Raw genomic sequence first — 8,139 nt, 5'->3', positions numbered from 1 at the left:
CGCAACCGTAAAAATAATAAATACGTCTTCCTGCCACACTGCATCGAACCACCGTGCTGGCCCTCCTCGGGCCCGGCCCTTCCTCCCTCCGTCCCAGAGAGATCGCTGCTCCTCGGCCTCGGTCACTGCGGGGTCCCGAAGGGCTTGTCATGGAAACAGTCACGCGAAAGGCGAGTGTCCTGGGGTCTGCCACGCCGGGCTGCGGGGGGAAAGCCGTCCCGCTCCCTACTGCAGCAGCTTCGGTACCTCCACCTGCCGGAGAAGACACCCCGTTACTGGGGGGAGCAGCGAGCGGTGCAAGGGGACGCTGGAGCGGCGCGGGGGCCCTACGCAGACCCGCTGTGGTGGAGCTGGGCGCCTCTCGGTTGCGGCCGGGGACGCTCAGCGCTCCGGGGACATCTCTTCCTCCAGCTCGTGGGCAGCCCGGCCAGGGACACAAACCACCTGGGGCGAGTGAGGCGTTTCAAGGCATCGTGCTGGGACCAGTGCTGGAGACGTGGCCTCTCCGGCCACCCTGGGCTACCTCCCACCCCAGGGGTCTGGGCTCACCCGTGACAACGCAGCCGCCAGCCCTACGCAGCAGCGAGACCTCGGCGAGCTGCTGCCCTTGGGGACCCACGGCCTGCGTGCTCGTCTGCTGGGACACCGGGTCCACGTGGCTGCGTGTGAGCCTCCCTCGCTGCGGCTAAGCGCTGCTCCTTTTCTGCACGGGGAGGTCCTGGATTTCCATCCCCTGGGGATATAAGTTAAAGCCGGCTTCTTCCTTGTGTCCCAAACCCTGGAGCAAAACCTGACTGCTGGAACGAGGTGGATCTGCCCAGCCCACGCGCTCTGCCAAGGGATGGATCTGCTGACCCCATCTGCTCTGCAAGGGATGGTGCAAAGGGATGGATCTCCCTGCCCCGTGGGCTCAGCAAAGGGATGGACCTGCCCTGCCGTGTGCTCTGCGCAGGGGTTGGGACCACGGACGCTCCGCTCCGCACCCTGCGCCGGGCAGCCCTCACCTCTCCACTACCCAAGTGATAACAGACGTGACCTCAGATCTCAGCCCACAGACTAACCCCGCGGGTGCTGCCCGGAGGCGACCCCACTGCAGCCCTGCACTTGCCTTCTTGAGCTGTTTGAGGTTGCTGGAGCGGATGGCTGCCAGGAGCTGGTCCCGCGAGTTCTTCTCCTGGACTGGCAGCGCCCGGTCTCCCAACTTCCTCTGTGTGGCCGGCGAGAGCGAGTTCCTCAGGTTCTCGTTGATCAGCGGTGGGGCGAGCGGAGGAGGAGGTGGGGGCGGCGCAGCGGGCGCCCCCCCTTTCTTGGGAGAGCTTTTGGGGGAAGCCTTGGGGGACGGCTGCGGGGATGGCTTGGGGGACCCCTTTGGCAAGGCTCCGGGCTTGGGCACCTCCAGGAGGTCTTTCTTCTCCCCACGCTCCTGTGCCAGTTTCTGCTCCTGGAGGCGTTTCTGCCTCTGTTTGTCCATGTTTCGGCTCAGCAGGTTGGTCACGGTCATGCGTGGTCCGGCCAGCTCAAAGTGGTAGCCCAGCTTCAGGAGCGTGGTGTTTTCCTTCAGGAGCTTGGCGATCTCCATCTCCGTCTTCCCCCCGCAGATGTGCCGCTGGTTGTGGAAACGCAGCTCCGTCAGCGTGTTGTTCTGCAGCAGCGCTCGGAAAATGGCCAGGATGCCCTTGCCCGTGATGTGGTTGGAATCCAGGTTGATGCTCGTCAGCACCTTGTTGGACTTCAGCATGATGGCGATGGCAAAGGCCACGTGGTCATCGGCACGGGTGTTGGCCAAGGCGAACAGCTTGACCACAGTGTTGAACTCCAGGGCCTCGGTGAAGCGCACCAGGGTCTCGTTGTTGATGCAGTCCGAGTTGTTCACGTTCACTTCGGTGACATCAGCGTCATTGTTCTTCACTTTCTCGATGAGCTCATCGAAAATGCTGGATGCTTCGTCATCCTTGGCCTGATCTGGGGAGCTGCCGGTGATGGGCTTGGAGGGGCTGCTCTCAGCCACTGCCTTGGCCTCCTGTTTCTCCTCTGCTGCCTTTTCTGCCTCTGGCTGGGATTTCTCCTTCCCGTCTGCCTTTGTTTTTTTCAAAGCTGAACTATTTTCCTCTTCTTTTTTATCTTTTTCTTTCTTATCTTCTCCCTTTGTGTCTTTTTCTGCCTCTTTCTTTGATCCTGAACTCTTCTCTTCCTCCTTTTTGTCCTTCCCTGTGCCCTTCTTCAATGCAGAACCCTTTTCTTCTTCCTTTTTGTCCTTCCCTGTCTCTTTCTTTGCTGCTGAGCCCTTTTCTTCCTCCTTTTTATCTTTTCCTGTCTCTTTCTTTGCTGCTGAGCCCTTTTCTTCCTCCTTTTTATCTTTTCCTGCATCCTTCTTTAACACTGAGCCCTTTTCTTCCTCCTTTTTATCCTTCCCTGCATCCTTCTTTAACACTGAGCCCTTTTCTTCCTCCTTTTTATCCTTCCCTGCATCCTTCTTTAACACTGAGCCCTTTTCTTCCTCCTTTTTATCCTTCCCTGCATCCTTCTTTAACACTGAGCCCTTTTCTTCCTCCTTTTTATCCTTCCCTGCATCCTTCTTCAATGTTGGGCCCTTCTCTTCATCCTTTTTGTCCTTCCCCATCAACTTTTTCTCCATGGCCTTGACTTTATCATTGATAGCCTTCTCCTCTTTGGTCTTGGTCTCAGCCTCAGCTTTAACTTTTGGGTCTGTTTTCTGAAGACTTTCTTCCTTTTTGGAGTCTTTCCCCACTTTTGTATCTCGTTTCTGGGCCAGGTCTTTGGAAGGAGCTTCCTTTCCCTTTTCTTCTTCATTCTTGGCTCCCTTACTCTTCTCGCTCGATCTGCTTTCCTAACAAGAGAAAAACACCAAGGCATTACAGAGGCAGATGCTTTCGACCTCCAGACTTGCCACTCCAGTCTCGTCATCACCAACTCTGCACCTCTGTCACACAGGAGCAGCCACGGGGCCGCGCGGGGCAGCACCGCAGCCGGGGAAGACGTGCAGGAGGATGCAGGACAGTCCGGTCTCAGGAAGGCCTTAAACCATGCCTATGAGGGATAAGCTGCCCTAAAACAGGTGTTTATGATAGAAATCTGGTGAGAGCATCGTGCCAGGGTCCCCAGGAGGCAACGGGGAGGTGCCGTGGGGGAGCGCGAGGACAGCTAGCGCTGGGTCTGTGCTGTAGCAGGGGAAAGACCCACAGCCTCGCAGCCAGGACTCATCGGGGAGGGAAGCGACCTACCCCAAATCATGATGGTTTAGCCCTGAGTATGGGCCAGAGTCTCCTCCATCTCATCCCATCGCATCCCGTCCCGTCCCGTCTCGTCTCGTCTCATCTCATCTCGTCTATCTCGTTTACCACCGCATGTTCACACGCTGCAGCCCGTGGCTGGGCTTTGGAAGAGGAAAGTTTAACCCAGCCGAGGTCCCGGGTCCAGGGAAGGGCTCAGCATCCGAGTGCCCCGAATGTAGGCAGAGCCTGCAGGACCCAGGCGTACCGAGGTCCTGCTGCAGCTCTCTGCTCTCCTTCTGCCTCCAGTCCTTTCCCAAAGGGCTCCAGAGGTCTGCGGGATGCCCTGCTTCATCCCCCTCGAACAGACGATAACCTAACAAGCTGCAGGAGGCACCTCCCTTGGCAGACTGTGCTGTTTGACCCCTTCCTGTCACACCTCCTACGAGTTACCCTCTTCTTAATCACCTTTTGTTATCCTCTTTTTATAATCACCTTTTTAACCTGGGATGGATCTAGTGGCTGTACCTCTGTGGAGCCCGGGTGCTCTCCCAGATTTCCTAAATGGTTTCTAGCTGGATGCTTTGCCCAGTCCAGGGCCCAACACACTTCCCGTGCTGGCCTGGATGTGTCTGCAAGCAGGGCAGTGTCCACAGGTGACAGCCAGCCCTGGGATCTCTGAAATGGGTCTCCTTTTAACCTAAGTTTGCATTTTTGATCTCCCTGTAGAAAACCAAGGAAATGGGGACACGACGTTTATTGCTTTGTAATGCGTGATGTTTTCCCGGCGCATCTTCTTCCAGAGGCATCACCAGAGGGAAGAGCTTAACCAGGGTGCTCTCAGGGAAGGATGCAGATTTTGCCGCATGCGCTGGGCAAAGCAGTGTCACTACAGCTGGCACCCCCTTCCCCTGGGATGTCCCCATCTCTCCGTGCCAAGAAGTCATGCAGCAGCACCCGGGACCTCCTGAGTTTCTTCTTTTATCTCCAGGCCAGCCGAGATGCCCGCTCGTTAGTGGGCTGGCAAACATCAGTGCTTCCATTTTGTCTGCCTCCTTGTATATTCACTCTTCCAAAGCAATTTTTACCTTTGCTTTTATGCTTATCACGATGCTACTGTTCATAGGGCTTGCAGGAAGAGCCTAGTCTGGCGTTTGGCTCTCCAGCGCTGACCTTCAGGCAGTGACCACATCCTCCCTGCATGCAGAGGGATGCAACCCCAAGGCTTGATGGCTATTTTCTTACAAACTACCTCTGTCAGCAAAGGATTTTCCTTTTTTCCCTTCATGCTTTAGGGTCATTTGATCATTCGTCTCTTGTCAGTCGAACCCCCTTTTCATGTAATCTGTGGTAGTTTTCTCAAGTACCTGAACCTCACCCTTGGCACAGCCTGTCCTGTGCATTGCTGCTGACCACAGCCAGCACGGGCAGCTCCAGGACACGACAAATGCCTCATTGCAGCCTTCACCCGTGCCTGATGGGGCTGGGAAGAGTCTCCCATCAGCACCGTTACATGTTCTGCTTCTGCAACCAAAGCCTTTGATTGCAGCTCGATGCACGCAGCCTTCCAGCCTGTTGGTTTGCTTATGGCACCGTATTTGCTTCCTCATGTGCCTGGAGAGATGCAGGCACAGGACCAAGACCAAGCAATGCCGCAAGAGCAGGGCACCAGGGCAGGATTCATCTCCCCGAACGTCAGACATTAAACACCTCCACTCCCACCGGAGAGGAGCCGATGCTATGAACAGATTAAGTGAAGACAGGCGAACCCCTGACATTGGGACCAAGTTTGCTGTATGGAGGAGAATCGACCTTAAAGTCTGCATCAGTGTTTGGCAGTTTAAACCTCCTTCCCCCTGCTCTGCAGCCGGGGAGCACCCAGCTCCTGCCCCTCATGGCTGGCCCAGCTCCTCCTGGGCGCTTGGCTTTGGCAGCACGGCTCGGCCCTGCATGTCGGCCGGTGCAGCGGGGCTTCCGTCCGGAGACGAGCAGAGGGTGACGTGCTGAGACACGGCTAGCTGGGAGCCCGGTTACAGAGCCATGGTTAGGTCAGGCTCAGGTCTACAGCTGCGGGATTAATCTGGGTGTCCTCAGCTTGACCACAGCGATGCTGGAGACCTGACAATGGTGCTGGCTGCAGGAGGAGGAGGAAGCACCAAGGCGAGGGGGTGGCAGCGCGAATGTCATCTTTGCCGGGGGAACTTTAGGACTTCAGGGAAAGGAGGAAGAAAGATGCCTCTGGGAGATGCAGCTGTGCCACCTTTACTAACTCCCCGGGCTAGGACAGGACCGTGCCTTCACCCAGTGCCTTCAACCCCCAAATCAGAGTCCAGAGAACCTGGTCCGCAGCCAAGGCTGGACTCCTCCTCCAGATGATGCCCCAGCCATGGCGTCTTCCCCCAGGGCCCTGTGCTGTCTGTGCCGGGGCAGAGTGAGGCTCTGCCTTCCCAGCGCGAGGCACTGCTGGCCCTCGGGGACTGCTTTTTTGTGGAAAGAACTGGCCTGGCTGTGAGCGGGGCAGCTGTGGGGACTCTTTGTACCTGGCGTATAAACAGATGCCATCTGGGACGAGAGCGCTGTTTGTTTAGTTAAGAGAGTTCTTGGCTCGCCTGTGCAGACCTAATCAGGCGACAGAAACGCACACGCCAGACCCCTCCAGAGCCCATCCGTGCGTCCACACAGCCCCTTGCTGCTGCAAACCCCAAGGACCAGGGATGGGGCTCCCAGAGATGCCCCAACGCCGGCACCCCCCTGTGCCGGGGGTGGCAGGGAGCGGGTGATGCCACCTCCTCTGGCACTGAGACGGTGGCCCTTCTCACCAAGACGTGCCCTTGGTCCCAGGGCTGGGATGGTGCAAGGATGCTCAGTGGCATCCTGAAGCCCCTCGGGGAAGGAAGAGCCACGTCTGCCCTGGCAGGAGGCTGGGCAGGAGGCGTGTGCGGGATGAGGACTGCTGCCTCGCTCTGTCCCTGCACACCCATGCCCGATGGTGCCTTTCGAAGGTGTTTCGGGATGTCCCAGCTTGGAGGTTTCTTGCACGTCTCTGCGAGGAGAAATGGTTGCGCCCGCAGGGATCTGCAGCCCTTCCGTGTCCCTAGGCTGAGCACTGCTCAAGTCAGAGCCAGCAGCCTCATTTCCACACCAACTGCTCCAAAAAGCCACCTTCTTCCCAGCCCAAGCCCACACAAGTTGACAGTGGGGAGCCCCGAGTCTCCCCTAAGCTCCCTGGGCCATCCAGGACCAACCAGAGCAAAAGCTTTGGCCAGGAATGAGCAGATCTTGGAGAAAGAGAGGAAAACCCTGGAGAGAAGGACCTACACCATCTCCCGTGCTCAGAGAAGGCAATGGATTTCTCCAAACAAGATGAAACCAGAGCAAAATAAGATGGATATTTGCAATTCTCTGCTTAGCAAAGCTGCTGTAGCAAGTGCTGGGGATGTCTTTTTATCACGTCGCTGGTGCTGTTCTCATTAAAGCGTCCATACACGGATGTGTTGCCACACGTCCAGGTGCTGCGGCGTAGGACAGGTCTTCGGGAAGGAGGGCACTGGAGCCAGAGAGCAGGATGTGGGAAAGGAGCCGGGGGAAAAGGAGCCAGCCGTGCCCCCGAGCAGGGGAAAAGGGAAGGCGAGGGATGTGTGGTGACCGGCCGCGGGTGTTACAGCCACTGCGGGCAGTGTTTGCGGGATCACGTGCAACCAGCAAATTTGGGGTGCGCTGGAAGGATCCCATCGAAGAGCTGCAAGTTATTACAGAAAGTGCGGGCTGGTAGCAAGAGGTAAGAGGTGTTCAAGCGGTTTCATTTAATGCAGAGCTTGATCATGGCAGCCCTGCTCCCGCTGGGGAAGGCCCTCTGCAAGCGCCCGGCTTCGGCAGCAGAAGGGGAGGAATCAGGAGCAAAAACTTCCCGGCAAGAAGTCAGATTTGTGTTTCTGAACCCGAGGGTCACTCTTACCCATCTGCCACCGCCTGCATGAGACTCTCCATCCCTCGGCGGCGATGGGCGACATCTCTAAAGCCAGGTCAGGAGCTGCTCTTGGCCCTGCCACGTGCACGCTCAGGAGGGCGCGTGCCTTTGTCCCCTCCTGCCTTTGCACCCACGTGTGTCCCACCACCCCAGCTCCACTCAGGTGACACCCGCCTGAGCTCTGCTCACTGCTGACGGCGCAGAAGTCCTCACCTCCAGGCTGGGAAGGAAGGATGCTGCTCCGGCTCTTGCGGCTCAGCCGGGGAGCTGCATGCCAGGATGGTGTGGGGGAGGAGAGAGAACAGCATCCTTCCCCCGTCCCGAAGCCCTGGCTGTCCCCGCAGCCACCAGCGCACCTTCTCCTGCAGCCCAGGCCACCAGCCAGGCTGTCTCCATCCGCAGCGGCCAGCGCCGGCCCTGCACCCTCTCCGTTGCCATCTTGAGCCCTGCCTGCTCGCTCCTCTCCGCCGCGCTGACATATTTACCTCGGCTACCTAGAAACCAGTGCCGCTGCACCCCCTCCCGTGCCCTCCCCTTGCTGCGAGCGCGATTATTAGGGGAATATTTTTATGCAGCGTGTCAGACCTTTAAAAATAAGCCTAATGAAAACAGCCTGGTACTTGGCTGATTAATCACCAGTGTTTTGATGAACTGAAATGCCTTCCCCTTTCCTCTAAATAGACTAAAATGAGCATTGCCGTTGCTCGTTAGCATTTGTAACCCTCAAACCCACTCAGATGTTTCCTTAAAAGGCAAAGGAGACTGGGAACTTCTTGTCTGGAATCCGAGCGTTCGCAGCACCGCTCCCGATGCCGAGCAAGGGACGGGGCTGGGGATGGAGCAGCCGGCCGAGCGGGGACGGGTGGGAGCGGAGCGGAGCAGAGGGGCTGCCGAGAGCTGCTGTGGGTGGTGGGGATGTGATGATGGAGCGAGGTTCTCGCC

The 8,139-nt window shown here is 57.7% G+C and overlaps 1 protein-coding gene across 1 annotated transcript; it reads right to left on the bottom strand.

The window, feature by feature from the left end:
- Window positions 1-225: 225 nt before the first annotated feature.
- On the bottom strand, window positions 226-2,848 carry LMOD1 (leiomodin 1 (smooth muscle); the record flags this gene model as incomplete). Its single annotated transcript, XM_010290177.1, has 3 exons — window positions 226-252; window positions 1,109-2,218; window positions 2,381-2,848. Coding segments are annotated over 3 exons (1,605 nt in total), but the record flags the coding sequence as incomplete, so codon positions are not given.
- Window positions 2,849-8,139: the final 5,291 nt, after the last annotated feature.

Source organism: Phaethon lepturus, unplaced genomic scaffold, assembly GCF_000687285.1.
Source record: "Phaethon lepturus isolate BGI_N335 unplaced genomic scaffold, ASM68728v1 scaffold41426, whole genome shotgun sequence".
Classification (NCBI taxonomy): Eukaryota; Metazoa; Chordata; class Aves; order Phaethontiformes; family Phaethontidae; genus Phaethon; species Phaethon lepturus.
Note: the sequence above shows the minus strand (reverse complement) of the source record. Positions and strands in the feature narration are given on the sequence as shown.